Raw genomic sequence first — 23,559 nt, forward strand, 5'->3', positions numbered from 1 at the left:
GAGGGCAACAACCCAGCAGCAGGACCGCTACCTCCGCCTTTGTGCAAGGAGGAGCACTGCCAGAGCCCTGCAAAATGACCTCCAGCAGGCCACAAATGTGCATGTGTCTGCTCAAATGGTCAGAAACAGACTCCATGAGGGTGGTATGAGGGCCCGACGTCCACAGGTGGGGGTTGTGCTTACAGCCCAACACCGTGCAGGACGTTTGGCATTTGCCAGAGAACACCAAGATTGGCAAATTCGCCACTGGCGCCCTGTGCTCTTCACAGATGAAAGCAGGTTCACACTGAGCACATGTGACAGACGTGACAGAGTCTGGAGACGCCCTGGAGAACGTTCTGCTGCCTGCAACATCCTCCAGCATGACCAGTTTGGCGGTGGGTCAGTCATGGTGTGGGGTGGCATTTCTTTGGGGGGGCCGCACAGCCCTCCATGTGCTCACCAGAGGTAGCCTGACTGCCATTAGGTACCGAGATGAGATCCTCAGACCCCTTGTGAGACCATATGGTGGTGCGGTTGGCCCTGGGTTCCTCCTAATGCAAGACAATGTTAGACCTCATGTGGCTGGAGTGTGTCAGCAGTTCCTGCAAGAGGAAGGCATTGATGCTATGGACTGGCCCGCCCGTTCCCCAGACCTGAATCCAATTGAGCACATCATGTCTCGCTCCATCCACCAACGCCACGTTGCACCACAGACTGTCCAGGAGTTGGCGGATGCTTTAGTCCAGGTCTGGGAGGAGATTCCTCAGGAGACCATCTGCCACCTCATCAGGAGCATGCCCAGGCGTTGTAGGGAGGTCATACAGGCACATGGAGGCCACACACACTACTGAGCCTCATTTTGACTTGTTTTAAGGACATTACATCAAAGTTGGATCAGCCTGTAGTGTGGTTTTCCACTTTAATTTTGAGTGTGACTCCAAATCCAGACCTCCATGGGTTGATAAATTGGATATCCATTGATTATTTGTGTGTGATTTTGTTGTCAGTACATTCAACTATGTAAAGAAAAAAGTATTTAATAAGGTTATTTCTTTCATTCAGATCTAGGATGTGTTGTTTAAGTGTTCCCTTTATTTTTTTGAGCAGTGTATAAAGTTGCAACAACTTCAACAAATTTGACTGAGTTACAGTTCATATAAGTAAAGCAGTCAATTGAAATAAATTATTTAGGCCCTAATCTATGGATTTCACGAATGGGCAGGGGAGCATCCATGGGTGGACCTGGGAGGGCATAGGCCCGCCCACTTGGGAGCCAGGCTCTCGCAATGGGGAGCCAGGCCCAGCCAATCAGAGTTTTTCCCCAACAAAAGGGCTTTATTATAGATAGAAAAACTCCTGTTTCATCAGCTGTCCGGGTGGCTGGTCTCAGACGATCCCGCAGGTGAAAAAGCCGGATGTGGAGGTCCTGGGCTGGAATGATTAATTAATTTTGTTCAGTATAAATATTTTCAGTCAGAACTAACCTATGGCTGACCTGTATTTAGTAAAAAAAAAAAAAATGATTTCACCTTTAATTAGGCAAATCAGTTAAGAACAAATTCTTATTTACGATGACGGCCTACCGGTGAACAGTGGGTTAACTGCTTTGTTCAGCGGCAGAATGACAGATTTTTACCTTGTCAGCTCGGGGATTCAATCCAGCAACCTTTCGGTTACTGGCCCAACGCTACCTGCCGCCCCCAAAAAGTTTTTGTAAAAGAGGGCAAAACATTGAGGGGGAGAAAGGAGGATAAACAATAAATAAAACATCTTGTACACTTGAACCTTGACATGCACTGATAAGAGAAGTTTATCTTTCCAGGGTTCCCATCATTTTGTTTTTTCTCTTTAGGGTAAATTATCCATAGTCACAGATCTAGTACCAGCTACCCTCTATAAAACCTTTGCCTGATGACTTCTAGCCTACTGCTCTATCGATCGCTAGCTACACATTCATCATGGAAAAAGGAAACGTTAGTGGGCATGGCAATGGGTAGCCAGGCCAATTAAAACCTTAACTGTAAAACTGGTACAAACCTGACCTAGTGTCTAGGTAACTTCCTCCTACTTCCATGTTTTATTGAAGGAGAAAGACCTAAAGCCAAACAAGGGGACAGTGAGTAGTATTAACTCTAGAAGGCCATCGTCTCATTCCTCATCTACCCACAAGCCACTGCTGCCCCTCATGACGAGTTCTGGTTATTCTGTGGCCCCCAACCTCATCAAAATTACCCATCCCTGGTCTACATAAAGTCTATGTAATCTAGGGACATTGGACTAGGGGCTGATTTCTAACTGTCCAATGAAAACAGTGCTTCTTAGAAAACCTGAGGGGATTCAAGTTCACGTGGAAGTTGGAACTATAGATCAGATCACAGTGACACACACGCGAAGATAAGCAGGGCTGTCGACCACTCTGTCCCAATGCAGACCAAAAGGTAAACAAACATTGCCACAGCAACAGGAAACCGCACCGCATCAGAGCCCTTTATCAACACAAAACAGCCTATCAGAGCCCTCCATCAACACACAACAGCCTATCAGAATCCAGGGATTTCAAGGTGGATATGAATGACTGAACAAACAATAATAGTGAATTCTCAGAACTCTGTTGACTACATCCTACAGGAAATAGAAAATACAGAATACAGCAGTAAACACATACTATACTAATAACAGTATTATTGAATTCACAGCACAGGGACCAAAAAGGCCGTTTTCAAATGTTTAACTGTACCTTACATGGTGAAAAATCTGGTGTTTTTAGTTAGTTATATTAGATCAAATCCATACAGGAACTATTATCTTAGCACATAAACTAAAATCATACATTCCATAAGATGGACGTAACAATAAAAAAGGCAAATTCAAGAAAAAAAATATTATTCTAACTACAAAATACTTTATTTTTCCTCTCAAAAGTAAGAAAATATATTCAAGAATTGACAAAAAAAACCATTAAATTTTTTTTTTTTTTTAAAGGGGTCTAAACATTTTACTGGGTTCAAAACGCCATGACAGTGATATCGGATCATGTTCCGGCATCCATCTTAATCACACCATCAGAAAATACACTTAGCGACAGAATATGGAGAATTGAAGATGCACTCTGTTCAGACTTGACATTTATTAAATACATAAATGGAGATTTTTTATTTTTTTTTAATCCTTTACAATTACAAATGTAGACGACAGAGAAAAGTCACCCCTGATATAATTCGGGATGCTTTTAAGGTGTACATTAGGGGAATGATTCTCATACTCCGCAAAAGTTTTATCTGAGTTACAAATTCAGATGGAAAAAAATATATATAAATCACAATTTTAGAAAAAGCCCATAAAAAATCTTTACGAGCAAAATAAAATAATATTTCTGAAATTAAAACAGAAATATGATATTCTACTTTTGAAGAGAGCAACTATAGGTTAAACTCGAATAAAGCTTAATTTCTGTCGAATTTAATGGCAAACAAACCTGCTAAATATCTCACAGCCCTCATAAAACGAATACACTCCAAACCAGTTATAATTTTTTTTTAAAACATACAAAATGTGTTAATTAGAAAACGCGATTAAAATGACATTTTCAAAAGCTAATGAAAATCAATAGAAATCTGAATTTAAAAAGTTGGACTGATCCAACAGCCTTCTTAGACTCAACAAGTGAAGCAATTATCAGCAGACAAAAAAATAAAAAATCACTAAAAACAGAGATCACCCCAAGAATAAAAATGTAAATACAGTTTTAAAGCACCAGGAATGGACAGCTTTTCCATAGAATTCTATTTAACATTTTGTGACAAAGTAGTGTCCTTGTTTACACAAACGACAACACATACAAGAGTGCACAGCTGTCATCAAGGCAACGGGTGGCTACTTTGAAGAATCAAAAATATATTTAGATTTGTTTAATACTTTTTTTTGGTTACTACATGAGTAGCCTTCCCTGTAGCTCAGTTGGTAGAGCATGGTGTTTGCAACACCAGGGTTGTGGGTTCGATTCCCATGGAGGGCCAGCACAGAAAAAAAATAAAAAATTGTATGAAAAAATGTATGAAGTTGTATGAAATGTATGCATTCACTACTGTAAGTCGCTCTGGATAAGAGCGTCTGCTAAATGATGTAAAAGAAATGGTAAATAATATGATATCATAGTAATAAAATATGACATTTAATAATTTTGGATGTCTTCACTATTATTCTACAATGTAGAAAATACGTTTTTTATATTTTTTCTCAGTACTACCAATTACCCCACCGAAGACATTCTTTAAAAAAGTACACCCGGTCATACCAAACTTTATATGAGCAGAAAAAAACTCATAGAATAAATCTTCCTACGTCTGAGGGTGGGTTTAACCTTCCAGGACTTGGAATTGTATCAACTCCCCACCTAAGGCTTTTACTTGCGACATATAGTTAGTCAAAATGCACTAAAGAGGAACGATGGGTTCGTATTGAAGATGAACATGCTCATCCCCAGAATCTTTTTACGTGTCTATTGTCTACGGATAAAACTAAGACATGAACAACTTCATACAGTTAAGAACACGATAACCATGTGGAAGAAGATGTTTACGTATTCTACAAGAATCAGTATCACTTCCTAAAAAACACAACTGGAACAATCCTTGGATAACTTTTCAGAATTCACTGATAAATTGGTCCACATGGAAAACTAAAAGGCATAGAAACCGTAAATGACTTGGTAATAGGTAATACATTTATTTTCATGAAATTATTAAAAGCAATTTTGGATTGACCAATGTAGATATTTTCAAAACGCTTGCAATTTAAAAGTTACATAAAGACATTTTGATTAGAAATCTTTTAGACAGAGCAACCTTGAGTGAATCTTATTCGAGTCAGAAAAGGATGTTCATACAAAACCTTGCAGAGAGCATACCCAACTGACAATCTCTTAGAAAAAAATATTAATTACTGGAACCAAGACTTCAAAAAGAAACTGACATTGACACAAGATGGAGGGAAAATTGGAGCAGAACTAACTAAATTACTGTTAACTAAAATGTACACTTAATCCAATATGAACTAATGTATAGAATGTATTATTACACAAGGGACAAAATTCACAAATTCTACAGCACAATGGCAGAGTCATGTCTTACGTTTAAACTAACAATGACTCAATAATCCACACCTTCTGTGAACGCTATGAAGTCCAATAGTTATGGGTGGAGTTAGAACGTTGGCTGTCAGAAGTATTACAATGTAAATGTACTTTTAAAATCCATCTGTCTGTCTATTTCAAGACATGGCATATGAGGGTACAGCACGATGCCCGATGGGTAGGACTTTCTCTTGTCAATCATGTTGGGAAAAATGAAAAAAAAAAAGATTCTTAAACTGGAAATCAACCAATGCTCTATCGTTAACACAATGGAAAGGTCAAATGCTTTATTACCTAAATGTTAAAAATTCCGTGGGCGCAGGAGAGAAACAAAATGGTGCAGTTGTACTTGAGGACCTTCAATGCGGCAGACATTTTTTGGTACCCTTCCCGAAGATCTGTGCCTCGACAAAATCCTGTCTCGGAGCTCTACGGACAATTCCTTCGACCTAATGGCTTGGTTTTTGCTCTGACATGCACTGTCAACTGTGGGACCTTATATAGACAGGTGAACAAGTCAAGGGGTCTGAATACTTTTACAAATGCACTGTACATACCATAGGAGTGACTGAACAAATATGATTGAACTATATGAACCAGTGAAATCCTATTAAAATTACTAATTAGCATTCTAGTTCCTAATTCTATGGTATGTACTATTGGAATAAGCAGCACCTTGTAGTACTGTATATTAAATAAGAGGTTATGGGAAAAGAGGACAAACAATACCATCACTGATCTGAAGTGATGTGGCCTCAAATAGAGTAATATTGCCCAATGGTCCATACACCAGAGAATTTGGAAAAAACTGCCAAAGTGGCTTTACCTCAATCCATTTCTAAAAACCCTCTCTAACCCAAAAACCATCTGTTTTGACATGGGACAAGAGGCGAGGGATGGCGAGGTGTGTTGTATAACATTGCCCGGGGCGTTGCAGAGAAAAAGCAAAAAAAAACAGAAGTCTATGCTAAGGTCACTTTGGCATTTTCTCCCCTGGTTGAGTTTAGGATTTTGGGAGACGTTAAAACAGATATCAGTGCCTTGAGAGCAACTTTTATCCAAAGGAGGAAGTTGTCCCCAGTCTACACGCCTGACCATGGACAGTCCTGCAGGATATGTGTCACTTCTGATGCCCTGGAGAACACATTCAGACTACCCAGAAAGCCTAGAGACTCACCGCCAGTAGCTCTAAAATCAACATGACCTGCCCCTCTATAAATCACAGTTATATCAACATGACCTGCCCCTCTATAAATCACAGTTTTATCAACATGACCTGCTCCTCTATACATGTTATATCAACATGACCTGTTCCTCTATACATCACAGTTATATCAACATGACCTGCTCCTCTATACATGTTATATCAACATGACCTGCTCCTCTATACATCACAGTTATATCAACATGACCTGCCCCTCTATACATCACAGTTATATCAACATGACCTGCTCCTCTATACATCACAGTTATATCAACATGACCTGCTCCTCTATACATGTTATATCAACATGACCTGCTCCTCTATACATCACAGTTATATCAACATGACCTGCCCCTCTATACATCACAGTTATATCAACATGACCTGCTCCTCTATAAATCACAGTTATATCAGCATGACCTGCTCCTCTATACATGTTATATCAACATGACCTGCTCCTCTATACATCACAGTTATATCAACATGACCTGCTCCTCTATACATCACAGTTTTATCAACATGACCTGCTCCTCTATACATGTTATATCAACATGACCTGCTCCTCTATACATCACAGTTATATCAACATGACCTGCTCCTCTATACATCACAGTTTTATCAACATGACCTGCTCCTCTATACATGTTATATCAACATGACCTGCTCCTCTATACATCACAGTTATATCAACATGACCTGCTCCTCTATACATGTTATATCAACATGACCTGCTCCTCTATACATGTTATATCAACATGACCTGCCCCTCTATACATCACAGTTATATCAACATGACCTGCCTCTCTATACATCACAGTTATATCAGCATGACCTGCCCCTCTATACATCACAGTTATATCAACATGACCTGCTCCTCTATACATCACAGTTATATCAACATGACCTGCTCCTCTATACATCACAGTTATATCAACATGACCTGCCCCTCTATACATGTTATATCAACATGACCTGCTCCTCTATACATCACAGTTATATCAACATGACCTGCCCCTCTATACATGTTATATCAACATGACCTGCCCCTCTATACATGTTATATCAACATGACCTGCTCCTCTATACATCACAGTTATATCAACATGACCTGCCCCTCTATACATGTTATATCAACATGACCTGCCCCTCTATACATCACAGTTATATCAACATGACCTGCCCCTCTATACATCACAGTTATATCAACATGACCTGCTCCTCTATACATGTTATATCAACATGACCTGCCCCTCTATACATGTTATATCAACATGACCTGCTCCTCTATACATGTTATATCAACATGACCTGCCCCTCTATACATGTTATATCAACATGACCTGCCCCTCTATACATGTTATATCAACATGACCTGCCCCTCTATACATCACAGTTATATCAACATGACCTGCCCCTCTATACATCACAGTTATATCAACATGACCTGCTCCTCTATACATCACAGTTATATCAACATGACCTGCTCCTCTATACATCACAGTTATAACAACATGACCTGCCCCTCTATACATGTTATATCAACATGACCTGCCCCTCTATACATGTTATATCAACATGACCTGCCCCTCTATACATCACAGTTATATCAACATGACCTGCTCCTCTATACATGTTATATCAACATGACCTGCTCCTCTATACATCACAGTTATATCAACATGACCTGCCCCTTTATACATGTTATATCAACATGACCTGCTCCTCTATACATGTTATATCAGCATGACCTGCTCCTCTATACATCACAGTTATATCAACATGACCTGCCCCTCTATACATGTTATATCAACATGACCTGCTCCTCTATACATCACAGTTATATCAACATGACCTGCCCCTCTATACATCACAGTTATATCAACATGACCTGCCCCTCTATACATGTTATATCAACATGACCTGCTCCTCTATACATGTTATATCAACATGACCTGCCCCTCTATACATGTTATATCAACATGACCTGCTCCTCTATACATCACAGTTATGTCAGCATGACCTGCCCCTCTATACATGTTATATCAACATGACCTGCCCCTCTATACATCACAGTTATATCAACATGACCTGCTCCTCTATACATCACAGTTATATCAACATGACCTGCTCCTCTATACATCACAGTTATATCAACATGACCTGCTCCTCTATACATCACAGTTATATTAACATGACCTGCCCCTCTATACATCACAGTTATATCAGCATGACCTGCTCCTCTATACATGTTATATCAACATGACCTGCTCCTCTATACATCACAGTTATATCAACATGACCTGCCCCTCTATACATCACAGTTATATCAACATGACCTGCCCCTCTATACATGCTATATCAACATGACCTGCCCCTCTATACATGTTATATCAACATGACCTGCTCCTCTATACATCAAAGTTATATCAGCATGACCTGCCCCTCTATACATGTTATATCAACATGACCTGCTCCTCTATACATCACAGTTATATCAACATGACCTGCTCCTCTATACATCACAGTTATATCAACATGACCTGCCCCTCTATACATGTTATATCAACATGACCTGCTCCTCTATACATGTTATATCAACATGACCTGCTCCTCTATACATCACAGTTATATCAACATGACCTGCTCCTCTATACATCACAGTTATATCAACATGACCTGCCCCTCTATACATGTTATATCAACATGACCTGCTCCTCTATACATGTTATATCAACATGACCTGCTCCTCTATACATCACAGTTATATCAACATGACCTGCCCCTCTATACATCACAGTTATATCAACATGACCTGCTCCTCTATACATCACAGTTATATCAACATGACCTGCTCCTCTATACATGTTATATCAACATGACCTGCCCCTCTATACATGTTATATCAGCATGACCTGCTCCTCTATACATCACAGTTATATCAACATGACCTGCTCCTCTATACATGTTATATCAACATGACCTGCTCCTCTATACATCACAGTTATATCAACATGACCTGCCCCTCTATACATCACAGTTATATCAACATGACCTGCTCCTCTATACATCACAGTTATATCAACATGACCTGCCCCTCTATACATGTTATATCAACATGACCTGCTCCTCTATACATGTTATATCAACATGACCTGCTCCTCTATACATCACAGTTATATCAACATGACCTGCCCCTCTATACATGTTATATCAACATGACCTGCCCCTCTATACATGTTATATCAACATGACCTGCTCCTCTATACATCACAGTTATATCAGCATGACCTGCCCCTCTATACATGTTATATCAGCATGACCTGCTCCTCTATACATGTTATATCAACATGACCTGCCCCTCTATACATCACAGTTATATCAGCATGACCTGCTCCTCTATACATCACAGTTATATCAACATGACCTGCTCCTCTATACATGTTATATCAACATGACCTGCTCCTCTATACATCACAGTTATATCAACATGACCTGCCCCTCTATACATCACAGTTATATCAACATGACCTGCTCCTCTATACATCACAGTTATATCAACATGACCTGCCCCTCTATACATGTTATATCAACATGACCTGCCCCTCTATACATGTTATATCAACATGACCTGCTCCTCTATACATCACAGTTATATCAGCATGACCTGCCCCTCTATACATGTTATATCAGCATGACCTGCTCCTCTATACATGTTATATCAACATGACCTGCCCCTCTATACATCACAGTTATATCAACATGACCTGCCCCCTCTATACATCACAGTTATATCAACATGACCTGCTCCTCTATACATGTTATATCAACATGACCTGCCCCTCTATACATCACAGTTATATCAACATGACCTGCCCCTCTATACATCACAGTTATATCAACATGACCTGCTCCTCTATACATCACAGTTATATCAACATGACCTGCCCCTCTATACATGTTATATCAACATGACCTGCCCCTCTATACATGTTATATTAACATGAACTGCCCCTCTATACATCACAGTTATATCAACATGACCTGCTCCTCTATACATGTTATATCAACATGACCTGCCCCTCTATACATGTTATATCAACATGACCTGCCCCTCTATACATCACAGTTATATTAACATGACCTGCCCCTCTATACATGTTATAACAGCATGGCCTGCCCCTCTATACATGTTATATCAACATGACCTGCCCCTCTATACATCACAGTTATATCAACATGACCTGCCCCTCTATACATCACAGTTATATCAACATGACCTGCTCCTCTATACATCACAGTTATATCAACATGACCTGCCCCTCTATACATCACAGTTATATCAACATGACCTGCTCCTCTATACATCACAGTTATATCAACATGACCTGCCCCTCTATACATGTTATATCAACATGACCTGCTCCTCTATACATGTTATATCAACATGACCTGCCCCTCTATACATGTTATATCAACATGACCTGCTCCTCTATACATCACAGTTATATCAACATGACCTGCCCCTCTATACATCACAGTTATATCAACATGACCTGCCCCTCTATACATCACAGTTATATCAACATGACCTGCCTCTCTATACATGTTATATCAACATGACCTGCTCCTCTATACATGTTATATCAACATGACCTGCTCCTCTATACATGTTATATCAACATGACCTGCTCCTCTATACATCACAGTTATATCAACATGACCTGCCCCTCTATACATGTTATATCAACATGACCTGCTCCTCTATACATGTTATATCAACATGACCTGCTCCTCTATACATCACAGTTATATCAACATGAACTGCCCCTCTATACATGTTATATCAACATGACCTGCCCCTCTATACATGTTATATCAGCATGACCTGCTCCTCTATACATGTTATATCAACATGACCTGCCCCTCTATACATGTTATATCAACATGACCTGCTCCTCTATACATCACAGTTATATCAACATGACCTGCTCCTCTATACATCACAGTTATATCAGCATGACCTGCTCCTCTATACATCACAGTTATATCAACATGACCTGCTCCTCTATACATGTTATATCAACATGACCTGCTCCTCTATACATCACAGTTATATCAACATGACCTGCCACTCTATACATGTTATATCAACATGACCTGCCCCTCTATACATGTTATATCAACATGACCTGCCCCTCTATACATGTTATATCAACATGACCTGCTCCTCTATACATCACAGTTATATCAACATGAACTGCCCCTCTATACATGTTATATCAACATGACCTGCTCCTCTATACATGTTATATCAACATGACCTGCTCCTCTATACATGTTATATCAACATGACCTGCCCCTCTATACATCACAGTTATATCAACATGACCTGCTCCTCTATACATCACAGTTATATCAACATGACCTGCTCCTCTATACATGTTATATCAACATGACCTGCTCCTCTATACATCACAGTTATATCAACATGACCTGCTCCTCTATACATCACAGTTATATCAACATGACCTGCCCCTCTATACATCACAGTTATATCAACATGACCTGCTCCTCTATACATGTTATATCAACATGACCTGCTCCTCTATACATCACAGTTATATCAACATGACCTGCTCCTCTATACATCACAGTTATATCAACATGACCTGCCCCTCTATACATGTTATATCAACATGACCTGCCCCTCTATACATCACAGTTATATCAGCATGACCTGCTCCTCTATACATCACAGTTATATCAACATGACCTGCCCCTCTATACATGTTATATCAACATGACCTGCTCCTCTATACATGTTATATCAACATGACCTGTCCCTCTATACATCACAGTTATATCAACATGACCTGCCCCTCTATACATCACAGTTATATCAACATGACCTGCTCCTCTATACATCACAGTTATATCAACATGACCTGCCCCTCTACCATACATTTCAACCAACTACCTACCTCATCCCCATATGTATTTTTCTTCTCTTTTGCGCACCAGTATTTCTACTTGCACATCCTCATCTGCACATGTATCACTCCAGTGTTAATTGCTAAATTGTAATTACTTCACTACTATGGCCTATTTATTGCCTTACCTCCTTACCTCATTTGCACACACTGCATACACATTTTCTATTGTGTTATTGACTGTACGTTTGTTTATTCCATGTATAACTCTGTTGTTGTTGTTTTTGTCGCACTGCTTTGCTTTATCTTGACCAGGTCGCAGTTGTAAATGAGAACTTGTCCTCAACTGGCCTACCTGGTTAAATAAAAGGTGAAATACATTTTTTTAAATAAACACAGTTAAATCAACATGACCTACCCCTCTACCCTGTAGCTATGGTGACTACCTCCTAAAGTAAAAAGGTAATAAATGAAATACATCATCATTTGTGCTAATTAACTTGAACAGACTGAATACATGACTTTGTGAGTTGTTTATATAAAACATGAAGAAGTGGGCCTATAATGCATGTGTGTTAACCTTGGAAGAAGCACCAGCAGTTCCCAAACATGAACTTTAACCCGGCTATGCTGTGGACCAGAGAGGAAGAGGCAAAGCGAGGAGGGATAACTAGGCCCAAAATCTGTCTGCTCTAGCAGGTGGAGTTCTCTGTTATTCGCTCACGTCAATGAGATTGTTGAATTTGGTCAACAACAAAAATATAATATCTTATTTGCTGAGGTTTATTTGATTGAATAGAAGTTCTGTAATGTTTAGGCTGTTACGAGTGTAGTGATATAATTAGGTCACGTGACAACCCGGACTCTTTATATCAGAACTGGGCCTGTTGTTCACGCGAATATCTGCCCCTCACATTGGCTAGATATATGTTTTTATTTCACTGGGGAAGACCTATTGAGATCTAGGTCTCTTTTCCAAATGTGCCTTGCACAATAAAAACACAAAATACACACATTTTACATAAAATATACTGTATATATATATATATACTATATATACACAATATACTGTATATATATATATATATATACACACACACACGCATTAAAATACAAAAACAGTCATGGAAAGCATAAGTAAAACAACAGTTTTCATCCCTGACATCTCAAATGTTAGTAGAAACCACATTTGTTTAAGCAAGTCAGCCATATCAGCTATGTTATTTTAAAAGGCAGTAAATGAGGCTGAATGAACTGTTTCACTGCCAGATAAGGCTCCGCTGAAAGTAAGGTGTAGTAGTGGTAAGGTGTTGGGACAGCTTTATGTAGGCCCTAACAGTTTGTGGGCAACATTTGTCACCATTATAATGCAATTAATGTATTGTTTAGTGTTGTGTAGTGGCTTTGGTGACTTACATAAATTTTTTCTTGAAAAAAAAGTTAGTTTGCCCCAGAAAGATTTACATTACAGTTTGACTGATTAATCGGAACGGCCGCTTAATTAGGGTCAAATTCAAGTTTTCATAACAATCGGTAATCGGCATTTTTGGACACCGATTAAATTGCACTCCATGAGGAGACTGCGTGGCAGGCTGACTACCTGTTACGCGAATGCAGCAAGGAACCAAGGTAAGTTGCTAGCTAGCATTAAACTTATCTTATAAAAAACAATCAATCTTAACATAATCACTAGTTATCATCAACCATGTGTAGCTTACTACTAGTTTATCTAGCGTGTCCTGCGTTGCATACAATCGACGTGGTGCCTGTTCATTTATCATTGAATCACAGCCAACTTCGCCAAACGGGGGATGATTTAACAAGCGCATTCGTGGAAAAAGCACTGTCGTTGCACCAATGTGTACCTAACCATAAACATCAATGGCTTTCTTAAAATCAAAACACAAGTATACAGTTGAAGTCAGAAGTTTACACACACCTTAGCCAAATACATTTAAACTCCGTTTTTCACAATTCCTGACATTTAATCCTAGTAAAAATTTCCTGTTTTAGGTCAGTTTGGATCACCACTTTAATTTAAGAATGTGAAATGTCAGAATAATAGCAAAGAGAATGATATATTTCAGCTTTTATTTCTTTCACCACATTCCCAGTGGGTCAGCAGCTTAAATACAGTCAATTAGTATTTATAAAATTGGCCGATTAATCGGTATCGACTGCTTTGGTCCTCCAATAATCGGTATCGGCATTGAAACGATGGTCATTATGGCCAAACAGTTCTATTTTTGTTTCATCAGACCAGAGGAGATTTCTCCAAAAAGCCTTTGTCCCCATGTGCAGTTGCAAACCGTAGTCTGGCTTTTTTTATGGCGGTTTTGGAGCAGTGGCTTCTTCCTTGCTGAGCGGCCTTTCAGGTTATTCCAATATAGGACTCGTTTTACTGTGGATATAGATACTTTTGCACCCGTTTCCTCCAGCATTTTCACAAGGTCCTTTGCTGTTGTTCTGGGATTGATTTGCACTTTTCGCACCAATTCATCTCTAGAAGACAGAATGTGTCTCCTTCCTGAGTGGTATGACGGCTGCGTGGTTCCATGGTGTTTATACTTGCGTACTGTTGTTTGTACAGATGAATGTGGTACCTTCAGGTGTTTGGAAATTGCTCCCAAGGATGAACCAGACTTGTGGAGGTCTACAATTTGTTTTCTGAGGTCTTGGCTGATTTCTTTCGATTTTCCCATGATGTCAAGCAAAGAGGCATTGAGTTTGAAGGTAGGTCTTGAAATACATCCACAGGTACACCTCCAATTGACTCAAATTATGTCAATTATCCTATCAGAAGCTTCTAAAGCCATGATATAATTTTCTGGAATTTTCCAAGCTGTTTAAAGGCACAGTCAAATTAGTGTATGTAAACTTCTGACCCACTGAAATTGTGATACAGTGAATTATAAGTGAAATAATCTGTCTTTAAACAATTGTTGGAAAAATTACTTGTGTCATGCACAAAGTAGATGTTCTTACTGACTTGCCAAAACTATAGTTTGTTAACAAGAAATTTGTGGAGTAGTTGAAAAACGAGTTTTAATGACTCCAACCTAAGTGTATGTAAACTTCGACTTCAACTGTATATTTTTTAACCTGCATATTTAGTTAATATTGCCTGCTAACATGAATCTCTTTTAACTAGGGAAATTGTGTCACTTCTCTTGCGTTCAGTGCAAGCAGAGTCAGGGTATATGCAGCAGTTTGGGCCGCCTGGCTCGTTGCGAACTGTGTGAAGACCATTTATTCCTAACAAAGACCGTAATTAATTTGCCAGAATTGTACATAGTTATGACATAACATTAAAGGTTGTACAATGTAACAGCAATATTTAGACTTAGGGATGCCACCCATTAGATAAAATACGGAACGGTTCTGTATTTGACTGAAAGAATAAAAGTTTTTTTTCCGAAATGATAGTTTCCGGATTTGACCATATTAATGACCTAAGGCTCATATTTCTGTGTGTTATTATATTCTCGTATTATATATACAAATTCATTTTTACATTTTAGTCATTTAGCAGACGCTCTTATCCAGAGCGACTTACAGTAGTGAATGCATACATTTCATACATTTTTTTTTCCGTACTGGTCCCTCGTGGGAATCGAACCCACAACCCTGGCGTTGCAAACACCATTCTCTACCACCTGAGCCAAGGCTCGTATTTCTGTGTGTTATTATATTATAATTAAGTCTATGATTTGATATTTGATAGAGCAGTCTGACTGAGCGGTGGTAGGCAGCAGCAGGCTCGTAAGCATTCATTCAAAAAGCACTTTCCTGCATTTGCCAGCAGCTATTTGCTGTGCTTCAAGCATTGCACTGTTTATGACTTCAAGCCTATCAACCCCCGAGATTAGGCTGGCAATACTAAAGTGCCTATAAGAACATCCAATAGTCAAAGGTATATGAAATACAAATGGTAGAGAGAGAAATAGTCCTATAATAAACTACAACCTAAAACTTCTTACCTGGGAATATTGAAGACTCATATTAAAAGGAAACACTAGCTTTCTGTAACGGATTGGCAGTCGTGGTGAAGGAATGAGGCACAGGAAGCAGCGAGCACAGGGTAGTGGCGTATTTAATGTAGACTCACTACTGAAACAAAATATTCCCAAACACAGGGGAGAAAGCACACACGGCGTAGACTAGCGCCGACACGAACATGAAACGTTAACATGAAATAATCCCGCACAACACGGAAGCGGACCAGCTCACATAAATAGCCCCGCTAATTAACCATACTCAAACCAGGTGCACAAAACCAAAAAAAGGGAAAACCAAAAAGGGGAATCAGTGGCAGCTAATAGGCCGGTGACGACGACCGCCGAGCGCCACCCGAGCAGGAGGGGGCGCCACCGTCGGTGGGAATCGTGACAGTACCCCCCTCCTGACGCGCGGCTCCCGCAGCGCGCCGACACCGGCCTCGAGGACGACCCGGAGGGCGAGGCGCAGGGCAATCCGGACGGAGGCGATGGAAATCCTTCAACATGGATGGGTCCAAGACGTCCTCCGCCGGCACCCAGCACCTCTCCTCCGGGCCGTACCCCTCCCAGTCCACGAGGTACTGCAGGCCCTTCGCCCGGCGTCTCGAGTCCAGAATGGCCCGTACGCTGTACGCCGGGGACCCCCCGATGTCCAGAGGGGGTGGAGGGACCTCCAGCACCTCACCTTCCTGCAGGGGACCAGCTACCACCGGCCTGAGGAGAGACACATGAAACGAGGGGTTAATACGGTAATAGGAAGGGAGTTGTAACCGATAACACACCTCGTTTATCCTCCTCAGGACTTTAAATGGCCCCACACACTGCGGCCCCAGCTTCCGGCAGGGCACGCGGAGGGGCAGGTTCCGGGTCGAGAGCCAGACCCTGTCTCCCGGTACGAACACGGGTGCCTCACTGCGGTGGCGGTCAGCACTCCTCTTCTGCCGTCCACTGGCCTCCTTTAGGGAGTCCTGGACGGCTCTCCAGGTCTCCTTGGAGTGCTGTACCCAGTCCTCCACCGCAGGAGCCTCGGTCTGACTCCGGTGCCATGGTGCCAGGACCGGCTGGTAACCCAAAACACACTGAAAGGGTGACATGTTAGTAGAGGAGTGGCGAAGTGAGTTCTGGGCTAACTCCGCCCAGGGAATGTACCTCGCCCACTCCCCTGGCCGGTCCTGGCAATACGACCTCAGAAACCTGCCCACCTCCTGGTTCACCCTCTCCGCCTGCCCATTGCTCTCGGGGTGAAAACCGGAGGTCAAACTGACCGAGACCCCCAGCCGCTCCATAAACGCCCTCCAGACCCTGGATGTGAACTGGGAACCTCGATCAGAGACAATGTCCTCCGGCACCCCGTAGTGCCGGAAGACGTGGGTAAATAGGGCCTCCGCAGTCTGCAGGGCCGTAGGGAGACCGGGCAATGGGAGGAGACGGCAGGACTTAGAGAACCGATCCACAACCACCAGAATCGCAGTGTTCCCCTGAGAGGGGGGAAGATCTGTCAAGAAATCTATAGACAGGTGCGACCATGGCCGTTGTGGAACGGGGAGGGGCTGTAACTTCCCTCTCGGTAGATGCCTAGGAGCCTTACTCTGAGCGCACACCGAACAGGAAGAGACATAGGACCTCACGTCCTTAGCCAAGGTGGGCCACCAGTACTTCCCCCTGAGACTCCGCACTGTCCTCGCCACACCAGGATGACCCGCCGTAGGTAGCGTGTGCGCCCATCGAATCAAACGATCACGAACACCGAGCGGCACATACATGCAACCCACGGGAACCTGCGCAGGCGCAGGTTCCAACACTAATGCCCGCTCGATGTCCGCGTCCACCTCCCATACCACCGGTGCCACCAGCCTAGACGCTGGAATGATGGGAGTTGGATCGATGGACCGGTCCTCCGTGTCATAGAGACGGGACAGCGCGTCGGCTCTAGTGTTAAGGGAACCCGGTCTATAGGAGATAGTGAACCTAAACCGGGCGAAGAACATGGCCCACCTTGCCTGACGCGGATTCAGTCTCCTCGCTGCCCGGATGTACTCCAGGTTTCGGTGGTCGGTCCAGATGAGAAAGGGGTGTTTAGCCCCCTCAAGCCAGTGCCGCCACACCCTCAAAGCTTTTACCACCGCTAGCAACTCCCTGTCCCCCACATCATAGTTACGCTCCGCCGAACTGAGCTTCCTCGAAAAGAAAGCGCAGGGGCGGAGTTTCGATGGCGTACCCGAGCGCTGTGATAGCACGGCACCCACCCCAGCCTCGGATGCGTCCACCTCCACTATGAATGCTAGAGACGGGTCCGGGTGCGCCAACACGGGTGCGTCGGTGAACAGGGTCTTCAACTTCTTGAAGGCTCCCTCCGCCTCCGTCGACCATCGCAAACGCACCGGCCCCCCCTTCAGCAGTGAGGTAATGGGAGCCGCTACCTGGCCAAAACCCCGGATAAACCTCCGGTAGTAATTGGCAAAGCCTAAGAACCGCTGCACCTCCTTCACCGTGGTTGGAGTCGGCCAATTACGCACGGCCTTAACGCGGTCACACTCCATCACCACCCCCGTGGTGGAAATGCGATAACCCAGAAAGGAAACGGCTCGTTTGGAAAACACACACTTCTCAGCCTTAACGTATAGGTCATGCTCCAGCAGTCTACCAAGCACCTTGCGCACCAGGGACACATGCGCGGAGCGGGTGGCGGAATATATCAGAATGTCATCGATATAGACTATCACGCCCTGCCCGTGCAGGTCCCTGAGAATCTCGTCAACAAAGGATTGAAAGACGGCTGGAGCATTTTTCAACCCATACGGCATGACGAGGTACTCATAATGGCCCGATGTGGTACTAAAGGCTGTTTTCCACTCGTCTCCCTTCTTGATACGCACCAGGTTATACGCGCTCCTAAGATCCAGTTTTGTGAAGAACTTTGCTCCGTGAAATGATTCCACCGCCGTAGCGATGAGAGGTAGTGGGTAACTAAACCCCACCGTGATAGCGTTTAGACCTCTGTAATCAATGCACGGACGCAGACCTCCCTCCTTTTTCTTCACAAAAAAGAAACTCGAGGAGGCGGGTGAGATGGAGGGCCGAATGTACCCCTGTCCCAGGGATTCAGTGACATATGTCTCCATAGCCGCTGTCTCCTCCTGTGACAAGGGGTACACGTGACTCCTGGGAAGTGCAGCGTTAACCTGGAGGTCTATCGCGCAATCCCCCTGTCGATGGGGTGGTAATTTAGTCGCCCTCTTTTTACAGAAGGCGATCGCCAAATCGGCGTACTCAGGGGGAATGCGCACGGGGGACACCTGGTCTGGACTCTCCACCGACGTGGCACCTATGGAAACTCCTAGACACCTCCCTGAACACTCCTCTGACCACCCCTGGAGAACCCCCTGTTTCCACGAAATACGGGGATTGTGACCAGCCAGCCAGGGGACCCCCAGCACCACCGGAAACGCAGGCGAATCAATAAGGAAAAAACTAATGCGTTCCTTATGATTCCCCTGCGTTACCATGTCCAGTGGCACCGTAGACTCCCTGACTAGCCCTGACCCTAATGGTCGGCTATCTAGGGAGTGCACGGGGAAGGGGGAATCTAACGGCACCCGCGGAATGCCCAGCTTAATGGCAAGTCCACGATCCATAAAGTTCCCAGCTGCGCCTGAATCGACTAGCGCCCTATGCTGGGAAGAGGGAAAAAAATTAGGAAACAAAACAGGTAAGAACACGTGACCAACAGGGGGTTCTGGGTGAATCTGGTGCCGACTCACCTGGGGTGACCGAGAAGTGTTCTGCCTGCCCTCTCGACTCCCAGACTGGCTCCTCCAGCACCGGTCGGCCGTGTGTCCTCTCCGACCACAGCTGGGGCAGGAGGAGCCAGCTCCTCCGGTGTCCCTTGGCACGGCCCCCCCCACCTCCATAGGGGTAGGGGCGGGGGTGCACGAAGGTGGAACGGGCAGGACCCTCTCCGAACGCCCGCGGGCAGCCAGCAGATTGTCCAAACGAATGGACATGTCGATGAGCTCGTCCAGGGATAGAGCTGCATCTCGACAGGCCAGCTCCCTACGGACGTCCGCCCGGAGACTGCATCTATAGTGGTCTATGAGGGCCCTGTCGTTCCACCCCGCCCCAGCAGCCAAGGTCCTGAACTCCAACGCGAAGTCCTGAGCGCTCCTCGTCTCCTGCCTGAGGTGGAACAGCCGTTCACCCGCCGCTCTTCCCTCCGGAGGGTGATCGAACACGGCCCGAAAGCGGCGGGTGAACTCTGGATAATGGTCCCTCGCCGAGTCTGGGCCATTCCAGACCGCATTAGCCCACTCCAGAGCTCGGCCCGTCAGGCAGGAAACGAGGGCACTCACGCTCTCCTCTCCCGAGGGAGCAGGTCTGACGGTGGCCAGGTACAGCTCGAGCTGGAGCAGAAATCCCTGGCACCCAGCCGCCGCCCCATCGTACTCCCTCGGGAGCGCCAGACGAAGCGCGCCTGAGCCAGACGTAGTGGGAGGAGGAGGTGGCTGCATCGGAGGAGCCGGAGGTGGAGAGAGGAGACCACTTCTCTCCCATCTGTCCATCCTCTCCATCATCTGGTCCATCGCGGATCCTATGCGGTGGAGGACCGTAGTGTGGTGGAGGACGCGTTCCTCCATCGAGGGGACAGGGGTGGCCGCTGCTCCTGCTGATTCCATGCCTTTTTAGGTGGTGCGGGATTCTGTAACGGATTGGCAGTCGTGGTGAAGGAATGAGGCACAGGAAGCAGCGAGCACAGGGTAGTGGCGTATTTAATGTAGACTCACTACTGAAACAAAATATTCCCAAACACAGGGGAGAAAGCACACACGGCGTAGACTAGCGCCGACACGAACATGAAACGTTAACATGAAATAATCCCGCACAACACGGAAGCGGACCAGCTCACATAAATAGCCCCGCTAATTAACCATACTCAAACCAGGTGCACAAAACCAAAAAAAGGGAAAACCAAAAAGGGGAATCAGTGGCAGCTAATAGGCCGGTGACGACGACCGCCGAGCGCCACCCGAGCAGGAGGGGGCGCCACCGTCGGTGGGAATCGTGACACTTTCATATGTTCTCATGTTCTGAGCAAGGAACTGAAACGTTAGCTTTTTTTACATGGCACATATTGCACTTTTACTTTCTTCTCCAACACTTTGTTTTTGCATTATTTAAACCAAATTGAACATGTTTCATTATTTGAGACTAAATTGATTTATTATATTAAGTTAAAATAAAAGTGTTCATTCAATATTGTTATAATTACAAATATATATCGCAAAATAATCGGCCGATTAATCGGCATCTACTTTTTGGGTCCTCCAATAATCGGTATCGGCGTTGAAAAATCATAAATCGGTCAACCTCTAATTAACATGCTAAAATTGCCACTGGCGGAAACACCTGAAAGATCCCACCTGATCTTGCCTCCTGCCGACTGCCTTCCATTTTTGAAGACATTTATTTTTATTGTTAAAAAGTGGTCAATATATTGGATAAACTGTGTGAGGATTTACTGACATGGAGCACTCCTGTAGCTGTTACCGTGGTTATAGAGACAAGTAGTTCCATTTTCCCCAGCCGCCACTGAATCACCCCCCCAGCCCAGGATCAAGTGAGATTTAGCACACAATCTGCATCCCACATGGCACCCTATTCCCTATATAGTGCACCACTTTTGACCAGGTCTCATAGGGCTCTGGTCAAAAGTAGTACACTATGTAACGAATAGGGAGGGCCGCTGACATGCAGTGGTGGCCAACTGACCTTTTTATGCCCCACAGTGCCGGGAAGTTGGAACATTAGTGTACAAAACAACCACTGTGTTGTGTTCCATTGACAGGTTTCCAAACTGGGTGAGAGACTATTCCAACAGAAAGGGGCTTAGAATGAATACTACTCTGCACAGACAAACTGCTGAGAGAAGGCTAGACTTGATTTAAAAACGTTGGTATCACAACAAGCATTTTGTTATTTTAAAGTGGATTTTTTTTTTTTTAAGTAGGCTACTTACAGTATGTAGTAGGCGACTGTAATAGTGAATATATATATATAATAGTGAGTACAGGAAATAATATAGGTCTGTCAACTAAAACATGCAGTTAGGTCACTTCATGTGAGATGAAGAGGGTTATTACGAAGGTTGTGCTGCATTTCATGTTCTGATCTCATAAGGGGAAGAATTGAGGATAGTGGCGAACTGGATATCCTACATTGCTAGTTCTTATCTCTCGGGAGGACATTCTTGTCAAAATCACATCATAAGAAAAAAAAAAACGATTGTTTTTGAAACCTGGTTAATTTGATATGAAAGATGATTGATTGAATTAAATTAGGCCTACTTGTGCCACTAATCATCTTATGATAACAGTAGGCTAGCCTAGTAAATAAACTAATGAAACATATGCAATGGAAATGAATGAGAATGAAATGACGCAAAATGTTGCACTGGATGTAACAAGTGTTAAGTAGCCAACAATCTGTCATAATAACTTCGGCACAACATGGACATTTGACATACACACATCACAATTAACAAATGTGTTAATAATTTGCTGTGTTTACACTAATAAAAACTGTTTTCCGAATGCTTTGGTTCCCTTCAATGGATGTGTGAAGAAGAGAGAGATACATTTTCACTTAAAATCTTACTTTTATGTTTGCCCGTATTCCAAGACCGTTTCGCCATACTTGGACTTCGAATGATAGCTCTTCCAGCCGACCTTATGGCATCCATCGCCGACTTTAGGACAAGGAAAGTTGACAACGTGTTTGTAGTGAGGTGATTTCTAGACCTTGGAGCTCCACGGTTGTTGACTTCGGGGCTTTGATTGTCGGGATGACTTGAGTTTGGGCGGCGCTATGTCTGTCAATCACCCGACTGGGTAATCCCCATGCAAACACACGTCATGAGAGGGAATCCCAAGAGGATCAAATGGTGTTTGATTAAAACAAATCACTGTCGTTGCTTTATTACCTGTTATCTGCGACTGTGATACCGACAAGTGACAACGAAGATGCCAGGCTACTTGTCTCAATATTTTTTTTTTTCTATCTTAATGCAAAAGTCATGAGTTTACAACCAAGAATGTACTGTCGCCATCTTGTGGTCATAAACGTTTGCTCTCCTGCATGTTTTCAAAGCTGTATTCGGTATTAAAGTAAACCAGAGGATGGTATTCTCATAGAAAAATCAAAACTATACGTTTCTCCTCACGTTTTCCACTCATTGGACGTACAACTATCTACTTCTTCTTCGATGGGGTTTAACGGGGGTTGGCATCCAATGTTTTGGTGCCATCTGTCTTCAGTTAT

At 43.3% G+C, this 23,559-nt stretch overlaps 1 protein-coding gene and 1 long non-coding RNA gene across 10 annotated transcripts in view; both read right to left on the reverse strand.

Annotated features, from left to right (window-relative positions):
- Positions 1–23,094, reverse strand: part of LOC115184942 (low density lipoprotein receptor adapter protein 1-A) — a 37,348-nt gene extending 14,254 nt beyond the window's left edge. For 3 of the 7 annotated variants that reach the window (XM_029745522.1, XM_029745521.1, XM_029745525.1), the window contains exon 1: positions 22,897–23,094. In XM_029745522.1, coding sequence (XP_029601382.1) covers positions 22,897–22,981 — 85 coding nt within the window. In that variant the 5' untranslated portion in view covers positions 22,982–23,094. Of the gene's footprint in view, positions 1–16,227; positions 16,301–22,896 lie in introns of those variants that run through there. The other 4 variants (XM_029745520.1, XM_029745519.1, XM_029745523.1 and 1 more) reach the window with 2 other exon arrangements.
- Positions 6,680–11,652, reverse strand: LOC115184944 (uncharacterized). 3 transcript variants are annotated; one of them, XR_003874698.1, is made up of 7 exons: positions 11,507–11,652; positions 11,407–11,442; positions 11,071–11,170; positions 11,003–11,038; positions 10,391–10,458; positions 10,187–10,358; positions 6,680–6,701 (listed from the first exon to the last, which is right to left on the reverse strand). It is a non-coding gene; the product is annotated as an uncharacterized LOC115184944 (long non-coding RNA). The 3 variants fall into 3 exon arrangements; XR_003874696.1 differs by having other exon boundaries at positions 10,187–10,458; positions 11,103–11,170; XR_003874695.1 differs by having other exon boundaries at positions 10,187–10,458.
- Positions 23,095–23,559: the final 465 nt, after the last annotated feature.

Source organism: Salmo trutta, unplaced genomic scaffold (genome assembly GCF_901001165.1).
Source record: "Salmo trutta unplaced genomic scaffold, fSalTru1.1, whole genome shotgun sequence".
Lineage (NCBI taxonomy): Eukaryota > Metazoa > Chordata > Actinopteri > Salmoniformes > Salmonidae > Salmo > Salmo trutta.